At 46.0% G+C, this 25,116-nt stretch overlaps 1 protein-coding gene across 2 annotated transcripts in view; it reads right to left on the bottom strand.

Moving 5' to 3' along the window:
• The window catches only part of LOC137437352 (dipeptidyl peptidase 1-like), a 59,734-nt gene that overhangs the window by 1,773 nt on the left and 32,845 nt on the right, over nucleotides 1-25,116 (bottom strand). For both annotated transcript variants that reach the window (XM_078766813.1, XM_068131692.2), the window contains 2 exons: nucleotides 19,347-19,478; nucleotides 12,947-13,179 (listed from right to left, as the gene is read on the bottom strand). In XM_078766813.1, the coding sequence (XP_078622939.1) occupies nucleotides 12,947-13,179; nucleotides 19,347-19,478 (365 nt within the window). The remainder of the gene's footprint in view (nucleotides 1-12,946; nucleotides 13,180-19,346; nucleotides 19,479-25,116) is intronic.

Here is a 25,116-nt window from a genome sequence, read left to right as displayed (position 1 = left end):
TCGGTTTCAGCAATAATTGAAAAAATTAACGCACACACAGGAATCGGGAAATTGCCGACATATATTAAATAATCGCGGCTCTTCACGCCTCGATATATCTTACACCGCCCAAATGGCACGTACAGGAAATTGCCGAGATTTATGAAGAACTAGCAGAAGTACCGGGCGTTGCCGGGCAGGGGAGGGGAGGGGAGGTGGAGATTTAAAAAAAGCTCTGCCATAAAGCCCAGATCGGTGGTGTTGCAGTGATGTTTGTCCTTCTGGAAGTTTCTCCCATCTCCACACAGGATATCTGGAGCTCGGCCAGAGTGACCATCGGGTTCTTGGTCACCTCTCTTACCAAGGCCCTTCTCCCTCGATTGCTCAGTTTGGCCAGGTGGCCAGCTCTAGGAAGAATCCTGGTTGTTCCAAACTTCTTCCATTTAAGAATTATGGATGCCACTGTGCTCTTGGGAACCTTCAATGCAGCAGAGATTTTTTTTTGTAGGCTTCCCCAGATCTGTGCGTCGAACCCAATCCTGTCTCTGAGGTTCCTTCGTTCAGGTTCGCAGGCAGTTCCTTCGACCTCATGGCTTGGTTTTTGCTCTGATATGCATTGTCAGCAGCTGTGAGACCTTATATAGACAGGTGTGTGCCTTTCCAAATCATGTCCAATCAATTGAATTTACCACAGGTGAACTCCAATCAAGGTGTAGAAACATCTCAAAGATGATCAAGAGAAATGGGAGGCACCTGAGCTAAATTTCAAGTGTCATAGCAAAGGGTCTGAATACTTATGTCAATGTGATATTTCAGTTTTTTCTTTTTAATAAATTGCAAAACTTTCTAAAATCCTGTTTTTTCTTTGTTATTATGGGGTATTGAGTGTAGATTGATGAGGGGAAAAATGAATTTAAACGATTTCAGCATAAGGCTGCAACATAACAAAATGTGAAAAAAGTGAAGGGGTCTCAATACTTTCTGAATGCACTGTATGTGTAGTATATATGTATACATATATATATATATATATATATATATATATATATATATATATATATATATATATATATATATATATATATATGTGTGTGTGTGTGTGTGTGTGTGTGTGTGTGTGTGTGTGTGTGTGTGTGTGTGTGTGTGTATATATGTGTGTATGAGTATATGTGTATATGTGTGGGTGTACATGTGTGTGTGGGTGTACATGGGTGCATGTGTGTCTGTGAATAAGAGAGAGACAGAATTGTGAGGAACAGAAATAAAAAAACGAGATGTGTGTGACCCACTTCCGGGTGTGTGTGTGTGTGTGTGTGTGTGTGTGTGTGTGTGTGTGTGTGTGTGTGTGTGTGTTTGTTTGTGTGTGTGACCCACTACTCCGTGTGTGTGTGACCCACTTCGCCGTGTGTGTGTGACACGTGTGTGTGACACGTGTGTGTGTGTGACCCACTCCCTGCTGCAGTGTGCGTGATGTGGGAGGGATGGGGGCAGGGAGGGAGAGGATTTGAGCTCTTGAAGTCACATTTTCCATGAGATGTAATGACACATTTCAAATTGTATTTCCCATGTGCACGCACATGCATTCACATGTTGTCAGAAGTAAACACATTGTGTAGATGACATTTTTTGTGGATCTGATAAACTGCCAGTAACCATTTTGTAAAACTGAATGTGCAACATCTATATGAAGATGTCCAAATGTCACACACGTCCATGCCCGTGGGATTCCCACGGGTGATCCCACTAGTATATATATATATATATATATATATATATATATATATCTGTGCAGCGTCTGTCCTGTGTTGTGTTGTGTTGTGTTGTGTTGTGTTGTCCTGTGTTGTCACTGAACTACTTTCTCAAACTATTGTGAAATCGTACCAAACTTCTGGAATTCACATATCTCTCCCGTCGGTATGTCCTAAGGGTATTTTCTTTGAAAAAATTTCCAATTTTTTTTTTTTGGGGGGGAATTCTTTTGGGAAAAAAAAAATTTTCAACTTCAATTGTTTATAAAATGTGATATCACGTATATTACAAATACATTTGTGCAAAATAATTGTTTGAATTATGATTGGTTTAAACCATGACAAAACGGCAACTCAGGTACAGTCATTTATCTATATATCTACACATCTGGGCAGTGTCTGTGTTGTCACTTAACGACTCCCTCAAACTTTTGTTTCCGTGGTTGTGAAGTGTTTTTAATAACATTGTGGTGGTTTTGAATCACGTGGTGGTGAGGTATTTTGAATTATGTGGTGGTGAGGTGTTTTTAAATGACGTGGTGGTGAGGTGTTTTAATATCACATGGTGGTGAGGTGTTTTTAAATCACATGGTGGTGAGGTGTTTTGAATTACGTGGTGGTGAGGTATTTATAATTACGTGGTGGTGAAGTGTTTTTAATTAGGTGGTGGTGAGGTGTTTTGAATTACGTGGTGGTGCGGTGTTTTGATTTACTTGGTGGTGAGGTGTAATCATCCCAAACTTTCAGTCTGCACCTACCCCTCCCCTATGTATGTGCTGAGGGGTTCTTTCTTGACAAAAAAACATTCAACCTAAATCTTCAACCTAAATTGCCTATAAAAATGAAATATCACAAACACAACAAATACATTTGTGCCAAGTAATTGTTTGTATTATGATTGGTGAAAATCATGACAACACAGAAACTCAGGTACAGTCATTAGCCTCAGCTAAAATAAGCCCGCTCCTCAGTATCGATGGTGAGGCGAGCGCAGCGAGCCGAGCCAAGCTAGTATACATATATATATATTGTTGCGGAGATGAGGATTGTATTTTTTTGATTGTGTGCTGTACTATTATTATTATTGGTTATTCTGCACCCCCCTACCTCCGGAGCTGTGTAAAGGTGAAAGGGCATCCCATAATTAGTCCACAAGCATACACGTCAGCCAAGTAATAGAATACCCCTGTTGATAGTTATCTCTTATTCTGTGTTCTAGGGTAAGGCTATGTCTCCCATTAATTGAAGTACTCCATTGCACCAGTGAAAGAGGATAGATCCCCTTTCATTCCCATCCCCAAAACCTCCATTTCCTATCACATCCCCTTTCGTCATTGCTGAGCCCTCGATTCTCAATTACCTCCCCTCCAATAACCGCCATTGACCACGAGGCTCGAGTCGGGGAAGAAAGGCGTGTCTCCACCTCGTCATAGAGGGGAAGAGGGGCGTGCCCGCCCGTCGTCATCCAGGGCGGAGCCCGAGGGTCGCGCGACCAACCAGGGCCGAGGTGAGCACCCCGATGGGCGTGTCCAAAACGCCGGCGGCTTAATCGCTGGAGGCGCTATAAAAGGCGCGCACGGAAGTGAGTCGTGAGTTGGTCTGAGTTGGTTGAGAGTCGGTTGCCAGGGGAGAGTCGTGAGGAGTCAGTCAGTGGAGTCGGTGGTCAGTTGGTTGTGTTGGTTGCGGTGAGGAGTCGGTGGTGGTGGTCAGTTGGTTGTGTTGGTTGCGGTGAGGAGTCGGTGGTAAAGAGTGAGTGGACCAAGAACGAGTGGAGGGTTTGGACCAGACGCGTCCGACGAGGCCTGGCAAAGCACGCGACGTCCACAGCAGCCAAAACAGCAGCGTGGGGCCTGAACGGCGGCTGCTAAACGCGCCGGTTGTGCTGCGGGACCCCCTTGGACCTCCCTCTCCCTCCAGCCATCCACCTCCTGCCTTTCCACCCTTCTTGTGGACGTGATTTTGTTCTGTTTGTTCTGTCCTGGGAATAAGTTAAGTCTGTAGATAAGCTAGTATTTGCACTGTGTCACCTGCGTCTTATGTGTTGTAAATAAACCTTGATTGCTCCTTTTTGCTTGTGTAAATAATAAATCCCATTACTCGTCTGTACGTCTTCTCGTTTTATTCCTTCTTCTTCTTCACATCCGTGTCGCCTTTGTCTTTTCCCTATTGACTAGCTGCGGTGCGATCCGGCCAACGTTTGGGTGAACTCGGGTTCTAAGCGGGGAGTAACTGTTCGGACGCGGTAATACCAAACCGCTCGGTAAAATAACATCTTTAATCCGCGTCTGTAACAATTGGTGTCTGGGAGTGAGATTCGGGGCCCGAACCAAATTTTTTTTTAAAACATCTAGAAAAAATTTGGTCAAAATTTGGAGCGGACGAAATTTGTTTTGTTTTAAAGCAAAACCCGAATTTTGAAATCGCGCCATGGCTGGTCAAGGCGACGGGATGCCGGTGGGAGAGATAGACGGGGTAGAATCGACCCAGGACCTAGGGGAAATGTATGTGGATGAAAGGGAGGAGGAGAGCAATGAGGAGGCGGTTGAGGGGGTATCAAGCGCACAAAATGGCGTCCTCGCGCACGTGGGTGTAGCGGCACCAAATTTTGCCGCGCCCGCGACCGCAGCAGCGCCGCTGGTGGATTTGAACCTTTTTATGATGCAAATGAAGGCCCTTATGGAAAAGAATAGTGAGCAATTGGGAGACCAAATTAGAGGTTTGAAAAGCAGTATGGGAGAAATGGGGGGCCAAATGGGAGAGATGGGGGGCCAAATGGGGGTAATGAGGGACGAAGTGAGGGGTACCGGTGAGGCGTTAGACAACGGGATAAAAGAGGTGAAACATGGGTTAACGGGGGTGGAAAATAGAATGGCTGCCCAGGAGAATCAGATAGAGGGGATGAAAAATGGGTTAACGGGGGTGGAAAATAGAATGGCTGCCCAGGAGAATCAGATAGAGGGGATGAAAAATGGGTTAATGGGGCTAGAAAATAGGATGGAGGACAAATTGCGGGAGATAGGGGAGCAATCCGCCAGAGAAATTAAACAAATGGGAGAGCAGATAGAGGAGGTAAAAATCGGGGTAGAAACCAAACTGGATGCTCAGAGGGATGAATTGGGACAGATGAGGGCGGCATCTACAAAAGAAAGGGAGGAGATGAAGGAGGAGATACGACGAGGTGTGGGTGAGGAGGTCTCGGGGCTACGCGAGGAGGTAAAGCGAGGTGAGAAGCGTATGGAGAAAGAGGTGAGAAATAATACAGCTAGGTTACAAGGGGGCATAGAGGACCTGACGGAGGAGGTGGAACAGCTGACAGAGGGACAAACGGAGTTAGTGGAGCAGGTTCAAAAGAACACTGCGGTACTAGGAGGGTTAAAGGCGACACAAAAAGAAATAAAAAACGAATTGATAGCGACACAGAGGCAATGTCAGATGGTACGTGAGGAACTGACAATGAGGGTGGAAGAGGTGACAGATAATGGAGACAAAGGACCGGCAGGTGAGGATGCACATAGAGACGGTCACGGTAGCCTTAGAGGACGAACTTGAGGAGACGCACCGAGAAATAAAAGCGGTTAAACAAAAATTAGAGGAAGTGGAAGAAGAGGTGAGTGAAATTAAGAAGAGACGGACAGAAACTAAGAGAGAAATTCAGGAGGAGGTAATGGAATTGGTACAAGGTCGGTGCTCAACTCATAATGTGCTGCTCACTAACCAAATAAAGAGTTTGCAGGTGGCAGAGGAGGTGCGACGACGAGGTGCCAAGGTGAGTGGCAATGTACGTGATGTGAGGAAAGCTTCAGTCGGCTTGGGGATTGGTTTGGATCCGGGTGTTCGTGAGAGGCCGTTGGTGAAGTGTGCGACAGGTCTGGTGTGCGAAAAAAGAGGTGTGCGAGAATGTCCGACCATGGGGTGTGTGAGGAAAAAGTGCACGCCAAGGAGTGAGTGTGCCGTCAAGAGTGAGTTGGTCGAAGCGCGTGTGCGAGGGGGTACATGGAAGCGCGGTGTGGTGAGTGTTACAGAGGAAGTAACGGGAGAATGCACACCTGTGGTGAGTGTTACAAAGGATGTAACGGGAGAGGATGCGCGAGAAAGGTGTGTAACGGACAGGTGCATGAGGAAAGAGTGTGCTGTCGAGAGTAAGGGTGAGTGCGCGACCGAGAGTGGAGGTGAGAGTAGTGAGAGTGGCACGGAGCGTGAGTTAGATGTGACAGGTGAGCGAGGATGTACACCTGGAATGGAAGGATGCACACCTGGAATGGTAGAGCGTGAGTGGGAATGCACGCTGGAATTGGTAGTGAGGCACGTGGTTGGGTGTGCGAGTGAGAGCACACCTGTGATTGTCACAGAGGAGGTGACCGAGGAGGGGGCACGAAGAGGTGTGTTGGTGAGGTGTGCGAGCGACGAATGTGTGCCAAGGTGTTCGGTGGTCAGGTGTGTGACCAAGTCGGTGAGCGGAATGAGTGTACCGAGGTGTGTAAGAAAAGGTACGACGAGGAGCATGGAAACGGCTGCATGTATGAGCAAGAAAGGGGTAGCGTATGCATGTAAGCATGCAGGTGAAGCATCGACGGTAACCGGGTTAGAGGTTAGAACGACTTATAGCCGAATCGGGCCCTCGGTGCGCGTCGGGCAGCTTCGCGTGCCGCGAGGACCAGCGGGGATCCGAACCACGGCGGTTTCGAAAGAACCGCCGTACGCGATCCACGCTGTGCCTCGCTTGGAACGGCCGCGTCCGGGCTCCACTAGGCGGAGCGGGCAGCCCGATAGGAAGGGTCGTCATGGCGACCACTTTCTATTGAGACGTGCCGGCAGGTCGAGATCGGGACATTGGATGGCTCCGCGCCGAGGTGGTGCGTGGGATCTCGGCACGGGTAAGCCCCCGTCCCTGCACCGAGTGCCGGACGCATCCAGCCGCCGGCACCAAAGAACCCGCGTTCATTGCTCGGCTGTACGAAGCCGGGCTGTAGACGTGAATTGGCGCACCGAGAGGATGTAATAAGTAGACGGGTGATGAGGATAGTGTTTTGGCCCCGAAATTAGAAAAAAAAGCAAAATTTGATGATGGTAGAGTGATTGACAAATTTTTGATTTGTTGGAATTTGGTAAGCAAAATTTATAGTAAGAGATGCCCCATGTGATGGGATGGCCAATCCACCATCCTTCACAAGTGGGGCAAATGCGCTATAGTTTATGGGGTGTATGGCAGTGAAAACTAGCCCGGGTGGGTTAGGTTATATTGATAGGGATCTAGCGAAGATGACATTAGGTAACGTTAAGGTTTAGATAGTGACTGATACCTGTAGTGGGGACGCAGGTAGTTTAGTGTGGTTGATAATGACGTGGGAGCGCAATAGTTTAAAGGGGCGACTGGGAAGCGCAAGTTTCAGAGGGGAGTAGTTAGCTGAGATGATGCCGTGTGTTTGAGGATTGAACAGGTGTGATTGCACAGGTGTGCAACTGAACAGGTGTGTGGAGCAGTGTTTGAGTGAGTGATGGTGATGTGTGTTGTGTTGACCAACGGGTCCAGGAAGAGGAGGAGGGTGCAGGTGGCACCAGGTGTGATTGCACAGGTGTGCAACGACAGGTGAATGGAGGACAGGTGTATGGAATAAATGGTATGGAGTATTGGAATGGATGGTCGTGGAGTGAGTATGGTGGAAATTGTGGAGTGGAGTGGATGGTGCGAAGGTGTGAATGGGGGAAGAGTGGACCCCCATCATGGATACCCGGGGCGGGTAGAGTAAGTGTTAGGTAGAGGGTACAGGTAAATTGTGGTTGGATATTGGCATCTGTGGTGCGGGTGAAAGAATGGTCTTTGGATGGGTGCATTAGTGTTGTGGAAATGGCTGGGCGTGTAGCCTGTTAGTGTGTGTAGTTGGTTTGGGCACTCCACCACTGTGAGGATGTCGGCCAGGTGAGGCCGCAGGTGGGCTCTGGGAGCCGGTAGTTGTGGATGGGGCCCGAGGATCCGGAGGACGGACCCGGGTAGCCCAGTGCCAGAGGGCACCAAGGGGTGACAGAGCCAGGAGAGGGCCTTCCCCAGTTAGTTAGGTTAGGGTGAGGAGCTAGGTAAGCTCGGGTGGCAACTGCAGTGGTGGAGGTGTGCAGGTGGGTAGACCTGCTGGGAGAGCTACACGTCGCAGCCCAGAAATTGTGCGAGGGCACCGAGTGTTGAATCGGGGGAGTGAGACCCCGAATTGAGAAGCACCACAGTTTGGTCAATGGGAATTGGTTGTTAGAACCCATAGTGTAAGTGGCCAATGGATTGGCAGGGAAAGACCCCGGGTAGTGTAAAGTGTGTTAAAATCATTTGGAGGATAGTTAGGATGAAGGATCTCCTCGCACCATCTGCATCCACTCACCTGAGGTGACAGGTACTCCACACCATGCCATGGTTGAATTATTTTTACTGTGCAAATGTTTGGATTGTGAGACGCATCATGACGTGGGTGTGACATTGTGCTTTGTGTTCCATCTCTTCCTCCTTATGAGGATTGATGATAAATTTGGTGATGGCAAATTTTGAAGTAGAGGGATTGTGGAGACGAATTTGGTATAGGGGAAATATGGGGAAGACGTGACAGTAGTGACGAATTTGTAAATGTGTAGATTTTTGTACATATGGGGTAAGGGCAAGGGTAGGGTAGGTGACAGGGGGGTGACGTACGGTAGGGACGAGCTTTCTCACTTCGCCCTCCGTACGCATTTCGCCTTGCATTGCCTTATTGATGTGTACCCTTGTGACCTTACCCCTCGCTCAATTGTCTTTCCCCTTTTGTCTCCCACATGACCTGTGCGCCATTGGGTGCCGAGGGGAGCGTGCGTGGGTCGGCCATTGTGCGCCCGAAATTCCCAGAACCAGCTGTCTGCATCGATGCACCACATTATGGACCACATGTCTGTGGCCGAGCACCACTTATGGAACCCATGGGTTGGGGCATGGCCCCTCTGCTGGAACCGGCCATGAGGGCCCGAAATCTTGCTGGCGGACCTTGGCCACAGGGCACCGATGCCCCACAGGTGAACCACACTAGTCGGCCCTGTGGGCCATAAATAAAATAAATAAAAAGGACACATTGGGTGCAAGTTTTAATACAAATAGGCCGCCAGTAAGCAAAGCAAAAGAATGACAACATCTGGAAGAACAAATAATAATCACCAGCAGAGGGAGCCGAAGAGCAAGAGATCACCTGCAGGGTTAGGGATTGTTTGGTTATTTTTATTCATGAACAGTGATGACTGTGCACCGATTGGTGCTTGAGGGTGCTTTGGTGCGTTTTTGGGTGCTTTAATGGTGCATTGATGCAGAGCAGACTGTCTCCCCCCCAGAAAGAACAATCACAGGTCCTGGGTTAGTCTTGTAAATAAAAGTAGCGTCAATTGTAAATAATGCTTCCCACCGTCAGTGTATAGTTTGAAGACCATTCCGCGATTCGGTTAACTGTGGGCGTAAGTCTGTTAGGCAGGGTGCAATGGAGCAGCGGGACACGTTTATTTATGTTTTAAAACTGTCGCACTCAGGGTCAGGATAAAAATAGAGGGAACTACACCTACGTGTCACACTAAAAATAAAAGTTGTAGGCCCAGGACGTGCCTAAGAGGAGGAGGGTGCAGTGTTGCGGAGATGAGGATTGTATTTTTTTGATTGTGTGCTGTACTATTATTATTATTGGTTATTCTGCGCCCCCCTACCTCCGGAGCTGTGTAAAGGTGAAAGGGCATCCCATAATTAGTCCACAAGCATACACATCAGCCAAGTAATAGAATACCCCTGTTGATAGTTATCTCTTATTCTGTGTTCTAGGGTAAGGCTATGTCTCCCATTAATTGAAGTACTCCATTGCACCAGTGAAAGAGGATAGATCCCCTTTCATTCCCATCCCCAAAACCTCCATTTCCTATCACATCCCCTTTCGTCATTGCTGAGCCCTCGATTCTCAATTACCTCCCCTCCAATAACCGCCATTGACCACGAGGCTCGAGTCGGGGAAGAAAGGCGTGTCTCCACCTCGTCATAGAGGGGAAGAGGGGCGTGCCCGCCCGTCGTCATCCAGGGCGGAGCCCGAGGGTCGCGCGACCAACCAGGGCCGAGGTGAGCACTCCGATGGGCGTGTCCAACACGCCGGCGGCTTAATCGCTGGAGGCGCTATAAAAGGCGCGCACGGAAGTGAGTCGTGAGTTGGTCTGAGTTGGTTGAGAGTCGGTTGCCAGGGGAGAGTCGTGAGGAGTCAGTCAGTGGAGTCGGTGGTCAGTTGGTTGTGTTGGTTGCGGTGAGGAGTCGGTGGTGGTGGTCAGTTGGTTGCGTTGGTTGCAGTGAGGAGTCGGTGGTAAAGAGTGAGTGGACCAAGAACGAGTGGAGGGTTTGGACCAGACGCGTCCGACGAGGCCTGGCAAAGCACGCGACGTCCACAGCAGCCAAAACAGCAGCGTGGGGCCTGAACGGCGGCTGCTAAACGCGCCGGTTGTGCTGCGGGACCCCCTTGGACCTCCCTCTCCCTCCAGCCATCCACCTCCTGCCTTTCCACCCTTCTTGTGGACGTGAGTTTGTTCTGTTTGTTCTGTCCTGGGAATAAGTTAAGTCTGTAGATAAGCTAGTATTTGCACTGTGTCACCTGCGTCTTATGTGTTGTAAATAAACCTTGATTGCTCCTTTTTGCTTGTGTAAATAATAAATCCCATTACTCGTCTGTACGTCTTCTCGTTTTATTCCTTCTTCTTCTTCACATCCGTGTCGCCTTTGTCTTTTCCCTATTGACTAGCTGCGATGCGATCCGGCCAACGTTTGGGTGAACTCGGGTTCTAAGCGGGGAGTAACTGTTCGGATGCGGTAATACCAAACCGCTCGGTAAAATAACATCTTTAATCCGCGTCTGTAACAATATATATATATATATATATATATATATATACTGAAACGCAAAAGAAACTTACCACCTTTGAAACCTTTAAATATCAACAATAACACTGCGTGTAGTAAATGTGTGGACTTATTTGTGGACAATAGTGTCCTCACTGTCAGACAAAACGGTCACGGATGGTCACTTGAACCTTCAATGGTCACTTCATAGCACAGCTGTTGAACAGCCGTTTTGACTGTCAGTGATTAGCCAAGGGGTACGGGATGATTTTAGTGAGCTGCATGTGATGTCTTGATATTGGCTTTAAAAAGGCCAGTGCAAAATGGGCATTTCAATCAACATGCCACGATTGTCAAGGGATCAACGGCAGCGTGCCCTGGGCATGCTGCAAGGCGGACTGAGCTACCGTGAGGTGGCATGTCGCCTCGGCTGTTCACACCAGACGATATCGGCCCTGGTGGACAGAGACACCCTCCACAACTCTGCAGATGACAGACCTCGATCAGGGAGGCCAAGAGTCACCACTGCAAGGCAGGACAGGCAGATGGTCCGAAGTCACCTGCGGGATCGATTCCGTCCAGCATCCCGCACTGCAGCAGAAACTCCGGGGAAACCGCAAAGAAACTTACCACTTGTTTGAAGGTTTCCCCGGAGTTTCTGCCACAGTGCGGGATGCTGGACGGAATCGATCCCGCAGGTGACTTCTGACCATCTGCCTGTCCTGCCTTGCAGTGGTGACTCTTGGCCTCCCTGATCGAGGTCTGTCATCTGCAGAGTTGTGGAGGGTGTCTCTGTCCACCAGGGCCGATATCGTCTGGTGTGAACAGCCAAGGCGACGTGCCACCTCACGGTAGCTCAGTCCGCCTTGCAGCATGCCCAGGGCACGCTGCCGTTGATCCCTTGACAATCGTGGCATGTTGATTGAAATGCCCATTTTGCACTGGCCTTTTTAAAGCCAATATCAAGACATCACATGCAGCTCACTAAAATCATACCGTACCCCTTGGCTAATCACTGACAGTCAAAACGGCTGTTCAACAGCTGTGCTATGAAGTGACCATTGAAGGTTCAAGTGACCATCCGTGACCGTTTTGTCTGACAGTGAGGACACTATTGTCCACAAATAAGTCCACACATTTACTACACGCAGTGTTATTGTTGATATTTAAAGGTTTCAAAGGTGGTAAGTTTCTTTTGCGTTTCAGTATATATATTTATATATATATATATATATATATATGTATATATCTCGATATCTCTATCTCCCTCCACACATCTGCAGTGCATCAATACATGCTTTACAACACTCAACATTACACTCAGCATTACAAAACCAATGGTACAATCAGGCGATCCACAAAATAGCAGAGGACTGTCAACTGTGAAGCGGGAGGGGGTGGTGGGCCTGGTTTTGGGGGATGGGGGGTGAACCAAAAAGGCCCCAACTGCCAACTTGCACTTTCTCCCTGATCGAATGGCAGTGTTGTGAGAGCTGTACACAGCTAATGATGGCACCTAGATACAGGGCAAGCCTATGGGGAGACAGAGCTCTGGCCGATTCCAACGGCCACGAGACAGACCTCCAATACACCAAGGCAGCATTCGGTTGCACAGCAGGGATGCTGCTCAATCCCTAAGCTGCATCTCACCTTGGACTTTACAAATTGGGAGATTTAACCAGAAAAGTGATGTTGACACGTCTGTGACCGGAGACGAGCAAGTTAGTGACCAGAGGGCAGGTGGAGTGAGCAATGTTCCAGGCAGGGAACGAGCCTGGCCAGCGGAGAATTCTCAGACGTGTTGGCACATACACACTGACTTACACTACCTGTCTTTTACTTTCCCAAAATATACTCGTTCCCCTTGAATACATGGAGCATCAACGAAAAGCCCATGTCCTTTTCAGGGCAGGCTTACTGACTTGCAGTTTATGCTTTCCACTAAGCACGACACACATTCACCTCCTGTACACCCCTTACACTTCCATTACACTCTCTACCCTCCTATTTTTTCTCTCTCCTCCCCCCCCCCCCCCCCCTTCTCGTTTCTCCTCTCCTCTCATTGGGACCAACATAAGCCCGCTGGCTTACGTCCGGTGAGTGAGAGACAGACCTACACCTCAAACTTTTCTCTCCTTCGCTCTGTACGTCCTCCTCACCTCGTTTCCCAGGATGACTGAGGTGCCTGTGTTGTAGAACCTGTTGTTGTAGAATGAGAAGAATTTGTCTTCTCCCTATTCTCATAATAAAGGTTTGTTGAAAATTTGATGACAAAACTCAAAAGATAAAAATACGGCCATGACATACGCAGAAGTGATATGAGTGCAATGCATTCCTATCCATTCATACCCTTCCACACCTCAAAGCTCACAGCCACTGGTCCGTTATTGACAAGCTCCAACCGCATCAATGGCTCATTGCAAGCTCCATAGAAACCACCAATGTATTGGTAATGTGAGGAGAAGTATCGAGCATGTGGCTGGTCTTCACATGGGGCATCTACCCCTTGGTAAGGATAATTTGCTTCCTCGAGAATACCAAAATCTTGGGCGTATTTGCCGGCAACCAGGTAGGGAAAGCCACCCTCACAACCTAGGACACAGTGAAAATATGATGTTAATCTCAGATATTATTTTACTTGATGGAACACTATCAAACTCAAATTGTGATTGCGTCCAATGTTGCTTATGCACAGCAATAGTGATTGGGGGAATGAAGCAGAGCAACATTTTGCAGAAGAAACAAATGTCAATGTAATCATATCTTATTTCATTTAAAATAATCCTTCCAGGGTTTTGCTCTAACTGCACCATCACATTACTTAACTATGCTTTTCCTAATGGATTCCTTACCATTTTGATCGATATGCACAAAACCTCCCACACTCTCCACACCTTATGTACTTTAAACCTATGTCATTCCACATGATGCATACTGTCGTGTCGACCCTGTAGTGAAGACCTCAGGGCGACGGATCACCAAAACGAACCTAAACTCCTAGGCGTATGAGCCAAATCGATGGCGATTCCTTTGTATGGCGAGCGAGGGAAACGGAGGTTCATTGGCCTTACTTGAATGGACGAACGCGACGGTGGTTTATTCCTCGAACCCACAAACAAATAAACACACAAGACAAGGAAAATTCACAATACAATAATGAAATGCCAAAATTAAGGATTTAATGAAAATAAATGCGGTACGATAAAAATGAAAGGTGAGGTAAAAACTATAATTCCTAAATAACTATAATACCCTCCATCCAGACTCGTATACATACTGTACACAGGGAGAAATAAAAGAAATCAAAATGGTTTGGTAAGTCGGCCGATACTCAGCTTGCGCCGATGAGGACATCTGTAGAGTGGCCCAGAGTCTCTGCGCGGGAAGCGCACAAGATGGCGCAAATCGCCACGTGGCACCCTGAGCCGTGAAGCGGCAGCAAAACGTGTCCGGGAGCACCACCACTCGGGAACACCATCCTCACCCCAGCCGTTCCATGCTCCACATGGCTCCGATCAGTCTCCCTGGAGAACACGACACGAACCCAGCCTTCCTCCAACCCAGCCAGAACAAGCAAGGGAGAGAATCCAAAACGTGGCCGCTCGCACCAAAAGCCAGGACCGAGAGAGAGAGAGAGAGATAGAGAGAGATAGAGAGAGACAGAGAGAGATAGAGAGAGATATAGAGAGAGAGATAGAGAGAGATAGAGATAGAGATAGAGATTGAGATAGAGATAGAGAGAGAGAGAGAGAGAGAGAGAGAGAGAGAGAGAGAGAGAGAGAGAGAGAGAGAGAGAGAGACAGAGAGAGAGACAGAGAGAGAGAGAGAGAGAGAGAGAGAGAGAGAGAGAGAGAGAGAGAGAGAGAGACAGAGAGAGAGAGAGAGAGAGAGAGAGAGAGCAATCGTGAGACGCATCCCTTTTTGCTCCAGCACTCGAATGTTCGACGATGATGTCACACTCTAACCAATCACCAAGCACGATTGAATCACCCCATCGTTAGTCAACCAATCCTCATTCAGGGCGTGACCTCATGCCCATTCTTGACGCCCATCGAGAATGTTCGGTGGCGGGGTTTACTTGCCGATTGGCAAATGTTCGGGTTTTGGCGGCATGACGGTGTTGTGGATGAATGGAGCTTTTCGTGGCATGGCTTTTTGATGAATATAAAGATGGAGGGAAGACCACGGGAGGGCAAGCACACACTGGGGAATTTATCCTTATGGACCCTATCTAAATAACACTATTTCGCCCCTCGTACGAAGACACACAAACGCTTATACGGACATTCGACCTACTTAGTTTACATCAAGGTGGCTTCGCGGCATATGGAGCATGCTAAACCTACACAATTCTATCTGGACTGAGGTATTTCATTACCTACCTCCACACACGTAAAATACCTTACGCCTTAAAATTGGTTCATAACCCCAAAAAAGAAGTGGTGGTGGCTTCAGTCAACTAGGAAGCCCGTTGGTCCATTGGACCAAATTTTCATTGGTCTTCACTGCCTTGTAGCACACCTGCCTGCTGGATTCAGGAGAGGGGGGGGGGGTCCTTTGGGTCCTCAGAGTCGTCAGGGATATTTGGGGCTTCTGTGTCTTCAAGGTCTTTTGGGTCCTCAGAGACTTTTGGGCCCACAGGAACTTGTGGTTCTTTTGGGTCCTCAGGGACTTTTAGGTCCTCAGGGAGTTTTGGGTCCTTGGGGAGTTTTGGGTCTTCTGGATCTTTTGAGTCCTCGAGGACTTTTGGGTTCACTGGGTCTTTAGGTATCTTTGAGGTCATAAGGATTTTAGGGGTTTTAAAGGGTTCTAAAGGGTCTTCAGAGGTCGAATGGGTATCAGCACTCTAAAGAGTTAAAAGGTACATTTAAATAGTACGTAATACGTAATTAATTTAAGACGTACTGTATGTAATTAAAATCACGTGCCAAGGTGTGCAGGTGACAACTATTGTTGTCAATTGGTATCTGGAATATTTCCTCCTGGGTAGCACAAAAAAAGACGATCAGCAAGGTACACGTCCACTGAATAGTGGCACCTCTTTCTAATGATCACTAAGAGGAGTGTACTCACTCATCACTTTATCAGGACTTCAATTAGCTGATATGGAGAAAAATAGGGGAGTGCAAACGAAATGCCTTGGTCATATAAGCCTGAGTCTAACAGCAGAAGCAGTATTAGAGCCTCCATTGGAGGATACCTGCACCACAGCACAAAAACAGACTGCTGGCAAACCAGAACAGGTGCACTGCATATCTGTGTTCCAAGGATACCTCATCGCTGTTAATGGTATTTCGCCACTTCGGCCATCAGTGGGCATATTGTGTATTGAGACCTATGCTAGCAGAAAAAGGTGATGCAATGATCCACAATCAGCCAACATCGAATCAACCAAGAAGCTGGGTGAGTGATTGCCATTAGTATACTAGGAAATGTGCAAAGTCCAGGTGACATCCGCATCATGACTGCAGCAGCAGGCTTACAGGTGCCCAGGGCCTGAACATCAGCGGTGGCTTGAACATCACTCTTGCTGGATATACTTTGGTTTCAAATTGTGTATGATAGTTTCCTAATTCCTGCACTCACTTTTTCATTTTTCAAAGGCATATTAGACTGGAGTAACATTTCCAATCTGGTTTGTGGGTTGAATAATTCCTGAGATGGAGTGCTTCCTTCAGGTTTGGACACCAATTTGGAATTTCCCCCGGATGCTGAAGGCGATCGCCCACTCTATATAAACGATATCATAGGATATTTAAGGTCCAGCTGCAATCAATGCTGCCAGACTTGGCCCTCAGCTTAACATCCCACTTGACGGAGAGTTCCCTCAGCTTAACATCCCACCTGACGGATAGTTCCCTCAGCTTAACATCCCACCTGACGGATAGTTCCCTCAGCTTAACATCCCACCTGACGGATAGTTCCCTCAGCTTAACATCCCACCTGACAGATAGTTCCCTCAGCTTAACATCCCACCTGACGGATAGTTCACACATTGCTGCAATCTTATGCAGGCCGACTGCCTGCTGCAAGCACGAGGGTGATAGTTCATATTCAGATCGGGAATTTAACCCACACTAGAGAGCTCAAAGACTAATCTCTACTTCCTAGTTATCTGGCTCCGTCAAGTCATGACAGGGTTCTGGTGGCATTCATGATCAGATTTCTGCAAATGTCCCTATTCTGCACTGCTCCCTGAAGCTCTGGCAGAAACAACTTGGTTGCATCCTTTACTGAGCTGTTCATCCAGAGGATACAAGGTCTGCCTCTTCCTCATCTTCCCTCAACCATACCCCACATGGTCGATTTTGTTCAGTTTCTTTTTCTGCACGAATGATGCGTCCAAGTGTGATAGTTTCTGGTTTAGCATCAACATTTCTAATAAACAAGGTGGTCTAATTTCTTCAACCACTGATTTGTTTGTTCTTGTAGTCCATGGAATTTTTACCATTCGTCTCCAACAGCACATTTCAAAACTATCAATGTTCTTCCTTTCTTTATTTCCACTGTTCATGACTGACATCTGTACATCGCAACTGGAAATACGGGAGCATTCACCTCTTGGTCTCCTCTTGGTTTGTATTGTCACATATTGTCAATCCTGACATTGCTGTTCTCCATCTGTTAATTTTTCCTCCACAATCTCCACTCACTTCAATCTTAGAGCCCAGGACGACAAAAGTTTCCACTAGTTCCACGTGATCTTCTCAGTTGACATGATTTTAGTCTTTTTAAGGTTTAAATAAAGACCAGCTTTTTCACTTTCCTACTTCACTGTTTGGAGCAATTCATCAAGTCATCTTTACTTTGTGCCAACAAAGTGATGTCATCAGAATACCTTTGTTTGTTGATACATCTTCCTCCAATCCTGACTCCAGCCAAATGTCATCCAAGTTTGATTTGTCCATGATATAAGCACTATACAGATTGAACAAGTAACGGGAGAGAATGCACCCCCATCTGACCCCTTTTCCAATTCCAAACCATGCTGTCTATCCATCCTCTGTTCTTACTGCAACTTCTTGTTTAGTGTACCTGTACAGGATTCTTATCAGACATATCAGGTGCTCCGAAATTCAGATTTCTCTCAGCATAATCCACATCAATTCATGATCAACAAAATCGAAGGCTTTGCTAAAATATATAAAACAGAAATACATCTTCCTTTGACATTCCCTTGCCTTTTCCGTGATCCACCTCAGATTTGAGATTTCATCTCTAGTACCTCTTCCTCTTCTGAAACCCGCTTGCTCGCAGGGCAATTCTCGTTTAATGAAGCCTTGTATTTCGTGTTGAATGATCTTTAGTAAAATCTTGCTAGAAAGTGAAATCAAGGCAAGGGTTCAGTTATTTGAACATTCTCTTGCATCCTCGCTCTTTCATCCCCCAAGTATTTAGACTGACTGCGTCCATCTTTGGGCCATACAATCCTGCTCCAGATCTGTGTACAAATAGATGTTGAATTTTGATTGAATCCTTCACAAATACCTGAAAGAGTTCTATTGGAATTTCATCAGCACCTGGAGCTATTCCATTTTCTAGCTCCCTCAAGGCTCGACGTACCTCACTTTCTATCACGATTGATTTTTGCTCATAATCTCTTTTTTTAATTGCCATCATATTGCTATCACATTTGTATAGTTTCAGTGCAGTCCTTCCATCTTTCTTGCACCTGTTTCTTCCGTCAGATATTTTCTTGTTTTACTCTGAAAGACACCAATCCTAGACCTAAACATTCCTGTGATCTCTCTGATCTTTTTAAAAAGGATCTCTTGTTGTTCCCACTCTGTTGTCACTTTCTATCTCTTTGCCTCTTTGAAATATTTATCTTTGTCTTTCCTCGGTTGTCGTTGGAAGTCGGCTTTCAGCTCCATAATGTCCTCTCTTGATACACCTTTGGTCTTCATCTCGCCTCTTATGTCTGAAATATTTATTGCCTCTTCTGACAGACATTTAACCTTCTTCCTTTTACTTGCTTTTGGGACGTTGGTTTCACTTCTTGTCTTCAACCTCTTGCAACAATTAGTCTGGCATTCTGTGAACCAAGTCCAGCTTGGCAAATCTCTTTTTTTTGTACTTTATTGCATATTGTTCAGATACTTTTTCAAGGTCATATTTGGTTGGAGTTTTCTATTCTTTTTTTCCACCTTTCTCAATTTGACTTGTAGCTCAGCTACAAGGAGTTCATGATCTGTCCCACAATTTGTACCTGGCAGATTTCACAGCACTTCTCCATCTTCTATTCATTATAATGTAGTAAATCTGATTTATATGTCACCCATCAGGTGAAGTCCATGTGTACAGTCTACGCTTAGGTTGTTTGAACCAGGTGTTTGCAATTGTGAGCTCATTTTCCACACAAACCTCCAGAATTCGCTCCCCTGGCTCATTTCTGATACCATGTCCATGCTTTCCTGCAATACCTGGTGCTCCTGCCTCTCCAGTGTTTGAATTCCAGTCTCCCATAACAATTTAAACATCTCCTTTAGACACCTGTTCTACCAGTTCCTGCAAACTCCTCCACATTTTCTTCATCTGCTGCAGAAGTCTGTATTCTTGAGAAATTCCTTTTTGTAAACAACACATTTTACACATCAATTAACGATGGTATCTCAGACCAATAAAAAATTGTATAAACAGTCTAAATAATATTTTACGAGATAAATAAGTAAAGGCAATGTTTGTTTGTCATGCATGTACCATCCTGTCCTTCTGATTAGAAAACAAACCCAGAGTAATACAATTGGAATAAAACATACCTTGGGAGTAGGGGCTGCAGGAGACGATGTGCTGTGGGCTGAGGATGGGCTGCTGAGTGTTGTTGGTAATTATTCTGATACGAGATTCTAACATGGCTGTGGAGCCAAAAGCATAACAACTACCACATCCTCCTGCAGGGCAAAGCAGATAAACAATAACTGTAAAAGCATATAAAACACTATGAATATATATATATATATATATATATATATATATATATTTGTATACACAGTCAAGGCTCATGGAAGAGCGAGAATACACAACATATCAGGATGCATCATAATAAAAAAACAAGAAGGGGTAAATGCTAAAAGCAGAGTTGAGGGAGAAAATAGAAGGAGACAGACAAACAGATGATGAGGGTGATGACGGCAACGATGAGGAGGAGATAATGCAATGGGGTGGACAAGATGGATACAGAAGCAAATTTTAGGGCTGAGTGGGGGGGGGGGGGGGGATTTAATGAGTGCAGAAAAGATCATGATTTTGGATGTGGAATGATCTGAGATGGTGGTGAAAGCTGTCGTGAAAATCTGGAGGGAAGAGTGAGATTGGAGGCACAATGTGGAAGTTGGTTCCACAGGCAAGAAAAACAGAGGAACAAATGAGTGGAGGTGAGCAATGATTCTGGATTTTGCGAGCTTCACTGGAAGGGGGTTGCTGGTGGACCATGTTTGCCCTGCCGATACCTGTGATGGGCAAAGCACGGAGAGGGCAGAGAGTGCAAGACCAGAAAGGACGCAGAAGAAGGCAAAGTGACCACTGACCTGTTGGTGATGGCAAAGTGATAGTCTCATAGACTTAGCTTCATTGCGGGAGATTCCAATGATGTTGAAGGCCTTGGTTTCCACGTTGTCAAGCTGAGCAAGGTGTGAGGCAGGAGCCCCAGCCCAGAGAGAACAGGACTCCATCAAGCAGCAGCTGAAAGCCTTGTAGGTGGATAGGAGTTCTGGTGTGCCAAGGAAGGACTTTGCATGATGGAGGATGCCCAGTCAGCGACTGGCTTTAGAGGCCAACTTTGAAATATGGTTTGCCCAAGAAAGATCATGGCTGAGAGCAAGACCCAAGAGTTTGAATGATTGAACCTTTTTGAGAGGGTTGTTGAGAAAATATATGGGAGGGTTTTCCCAACTGCCCTTTCAGAGAGATAGTGTGTGTGTGGGATTTCTCAGGGTTAAAAAACATCTTCCAAGTGTTTGACCAGTTAGTTTGTGATGTAGTCAAGGTCTTTTTTTTTTCATTTCTTTTTTTGTATACAAGATCGAAGCTCGTGTAAGAGCTAACATTAATCACAAAAAAACAAACAAACAGACACACAAAACATACAATAAAGGGAGCGGGAGACAAGATGGGGAGAGAGAGAGGGAAGCACACAAGTACAACAGCAGAGAAACAGGGACAACGGGAGATCTGTGGGAGGGAGGGGGCTTGGTGGAAGGAGGCATGGCAATGCGGGGTGGGGGGTGGGAGAGGTCAAGACCTTTGCAGGGAAGTCAGTCATAACCAGGTCTAGAGGAGATGATGTACCGTTGACTGAGATCCGGGTCAGGAAATTAACAGATTGTGTCAGTCCCAAAGAAGTCCTTTGCTGAGGTGCCATGGCAGGTGCGAGAGGTACCCACACCCAGCCAGCTGGAAAAAAATTTTGGGAGGGGGGGAGGGAATCCTTTCAAACTATTAAAATTGCGATAGCAAAGGATGCTGCACCAAGTAAAACTCTGCCGGATAGTACCAGAGTCATTGGCATTGAGAGAGGCAGCTCGGAAATATGCTGTCTGATGATGGTGATGATGATGATGATGATGATGATGATGATGATGACGATGATGATGATGACGATGATGATGAACGAGAAGAATATTTTCTGGTTTTGATCAATCTCATAGTAAGGGAAACATGAAAATCTGTTAACTAAATTGTTACCAAAAAATTTCTTCACCAATATGTTTGTAAAGGTGTGTAATAACATGTGTTAAAATGTTGAAGGTCAACTCCCGTGGGAAACCCAGAAAAAAAGCTGTTGAATTCGGGTACCGAAAAATTCTTTTCGAGAATTTTTATTTTTTTTAATCGGCCCTTAAGTAACTTATGAGGGGTCAAATAAGGGTTTTTCATGATTCTGAGTTGATTGTTAACATTTATATTTCACCACAGACACTCCTTTGTGGAAAAATAATTTCTAAATATATCTCATTTTCTACTTTGCAGGACATGGAGTCTAGCAATATGGATGAAGACGTTACTCCACCTGTGCTCAATTGCTTCATCTGTGCACGCTCGGATACACCAGCTGAAAGGCTCATACAGGCAACTCCAAAGGGATACTCAACTTTATTGAAACAAGCAGAAACTGTCGAAAATGTTACTGTTGTGGAACGTATGAAGGAGGCTCAAAAGGAAGGAAAACTGAGGTACCACCAGAAGTGTAAAAATGATCTGTACAACAACTTTGTTGCAACCACCAAGAAGTCAGCTCAAGCATCAAAGGCAGAGAAAGAGTCATCAAAGTTGAAGAGAAGACGCACTACTTGTGAGTTCAGTTCATCAACTGGCTGCAGTTCTAGAAGATCACAGTCAGTTGACCTCCTGTATAAGGATGTATGCATTCTTTGCAACCAACCAGCCCAGCTCTACAAAAATAATCCAGCACAAGCTAGAAAGAAATACAGAGTGCCAGATAATTTGACTGCAGATACACTGAAGGCAAGCTTGCTGAAGACAGCACGGAGTCGCGGGGATGACTGGGGCACTGAAGTCACTGGACGCCTGGAAGGGATCAACGACTTGGTAGCAGAAGAAACACTGTACCATTTGCGATGCAAACTTATGTTTGCGAGAGGTGACAGTTTGTCCAAGACTGATGAGGAAGGAAAAAGGAAGAGAGGACAGAGGAGTATTGATGAGGAGCGAGAGGCAGTTTTTATTGAATTCTGCGAATGGTTAGACTCAGAGCATGGGGTAATGAACATGGACCAAGTCCATGAAAAGCTGCAGGAGTTTGATCAGTCACCAGAGAAGAGCCTTTCTTATTCAAAGCATTGGCTAAAGATAAAACTTCTAGAGAAATACGAAGACACCTTGTATTTCACAACACAGGAAAGAAGGGCAGATGTACTCTGTCTCAAAGATGGCACCGACAATATTCTGCGAGGGCATCATGCTAATCTTGACCATGGAGATGAGAAGACTCAGATCATAAAGACGGCACTCTAGTTCATATCCAATGATATTGCCTTGATTGATTTAGGTCCAAAGTCATACCCCACCACACACAGCATGACTGACATCGATAGTCAGCTGACACTTGTTCCTGCAAGCCTTCAGATGTTCTTGAGACCGATTGTCAAGACAGACGAAAGAGTTGCCGTTTGGGGGCAGAATTTTATTAAGGCCTGTCGACCTCGGTCTGGAGTATTGCCACACCAAATGGGGCTTGCCATACAACTTGATCATAGATTTGGGTCAAAATGGATGCTCAACAAGTTCCACCGGCTGGGATACACTGAGTCTTACACGGAGACACAAAACTACAAATACTGCTTCCTTAATAGTAGGAGTGGAGATGATGTTCCAGATACTTCTGGCACTCTTGACACCATTGTGGAGGAAACCGATGAACAGATCAATGATGAGGTTGCGGTTGATGCTGCGCTTGAGGATCAATCAGTGATGACAGCCAAAGTGCCAGCCAGTGAAAGTGAATTGTCAAGTAATGATCAGGTGGTCTTTATGGAGGTTGGGGAAACAAACAATGCAGTCACTCAGTTTGTTGGAGACAATATAGATTTAAACATTGTCTCTATTCACGGAAACACTCCCTTTCACTCAATGGGTTGGATCGAAGTCACCTCTCCGGCACCACCTTTGCCAGATCCACAGACAACAGCAGCTTTCCCCCGGGTGAAGTTGAAGGCACTCGACAAAGCTAAGATCCTGAGAGGAACTGAAGTAAAGATTATTCCATTTACGAACAGGAAACAGACAGGAACGAACGTGATCATGTTTCTCCCCCTCGCTGAGCTTTCCTCCTCCCTGGCTCATGATCAGCCACTCCTCACTCCAGGTGACACACTCTGGGCAGCGGGGTGGGTGATCAAAGCCAACGATCCTGAGTTCCCACACTCCAACTGGAATGGCTGGATGAAGAGAATCCATGCTAATGATGCAAAGCAGAGCACACAGATCGAGTTCCTCCCAGTTATTGAAGGAGACCCTAATGACCTCAACACCATCTTCACCACTCTGAAAGAGTGCATACGGCGCGCTGGGGTCGCTATAGTGACCTTTGATCTTCCGATTTGGCTGAAGGCTGTGAATATAATAAAGCAGGCAAATCTACCCGTCATTCCAAGGTTGGGTGGTTTTCACCTGCTGAAGTCTTATCTTGGATCAATGGGTAACATCATGGAAGATTCTGGACTACTAGATGTGATCCAGTTGATCTATCCTGGAAGTACGACAGCCAACCACATCATGGGTATGAGCCAGTTCCAACACTGGACCCCATGGCTCCTGAGGAGCTATTGCAGTTCACGAGCTGTAATTGTCATGGAGATTGCAGCAACCGGCGATGCAGCTGCAAGAAGAATGGGGTCACGACGTCACGTGCATCTCGGCCTGTGGAGTCTGTAATGGCATTACATGCAGAAACTGCAGTCATGATGTTGTTGAGTCTGAAGAAGACATAGACAATGACTGTTGAAACTTCTGACATTGTGAATGAGAAATAACTCTTGAGTATTATATATGTATGTGAAATAAAAGCTACTTTGTGTGTAAATGTAAAAGTGAAAATATAAATGTTAACAATCAACTCAGAATCATGAAAAACCCTTATTTGACCCCTCATAAGTTACTTAAGGGCCGATTTAAAAAAATAAAAATTCTCGAAAATAATTTTTCGGTACCCGAATTCAACAGCTTTTTTTCTGGGTTTCCCACGGGAGTTGAACTTCAACATTTTAACACATGTTATTACACACCTTTACAAACATATTGGTGAAGAAATTTTTTGGTAACAATTTAGTTAACAGATTTGTGAAATATCTCATAAAATGCCCTTACAATCAGGCTTTTTTTCCTTTTGCCATGGTCTGGACTCTGGAGTATGACGAGTGATCTCTGCCTGCACAATCAGCTGAACAGACCACTTAGGTTCTCATATGTAGCCTAAGTGACTTTTTAGAGAAGATGCTCCAACTTTAGTTTTGTATGTAGCAGATGGAACCGACATTTTTTTGCATGCTGTCCCTAAATAGAGAGTGCTAGCGCACTCTCTGATAGCTGATATCCTGTCAGAAACGATGCCCTGGATAAATGAAGAAAATGCTTTTTTCTGCAGAATCCTACATCGAAATACAATCCTTCATCCAAACTCAAAGAAAGTTCAAGATAACTTAACTGCAGAGACACTCCATGCAACAACAAACAACACTTTACTGCAACCATGCAAACACTTTACTTTTAAGTAAACACTTTTAAGGAGAGACACTCCATGCAAAGAGAGAATATTCAAATGGTCGAATACATTTTGAGAGAAAGGAATGTCTACTGGGGCACAGTACCGCCTGCCGAGGTTCGCCCGATACCCTTACATTCAGTCAAGTGCACGGCCTGGTCTGGAATCATTGAGCATCATCATCAATCAACATCATCAATCATCATCAGTCAGCAAGCCTGGCATCATTGGAACATTCTGGTTCGAAGATGAGGACGGTAATGCCTTGACCATCAACTCTGAGCGCTGCATTAAAATGGTGAATGGGATAT

The sequence above is a fragment of the Myxine glutinosa genome, chromosome 12 (genome assembly GCF_964187855.1).
Source record: "Myxine glutinosa chromosome 12, kmMyxGlut1.1, whole genome shotgun sequence".
NCBI lineage: Eukaryota > Metazoa > Chordata > Myxini > Myxiniformes > Myxinidae > Myxine > Myxine glutinosa.
Note: the sequence above shows the minus strand (reverse complement) of the source record. Positions and strands in the feature narration are given on the sequence as shown.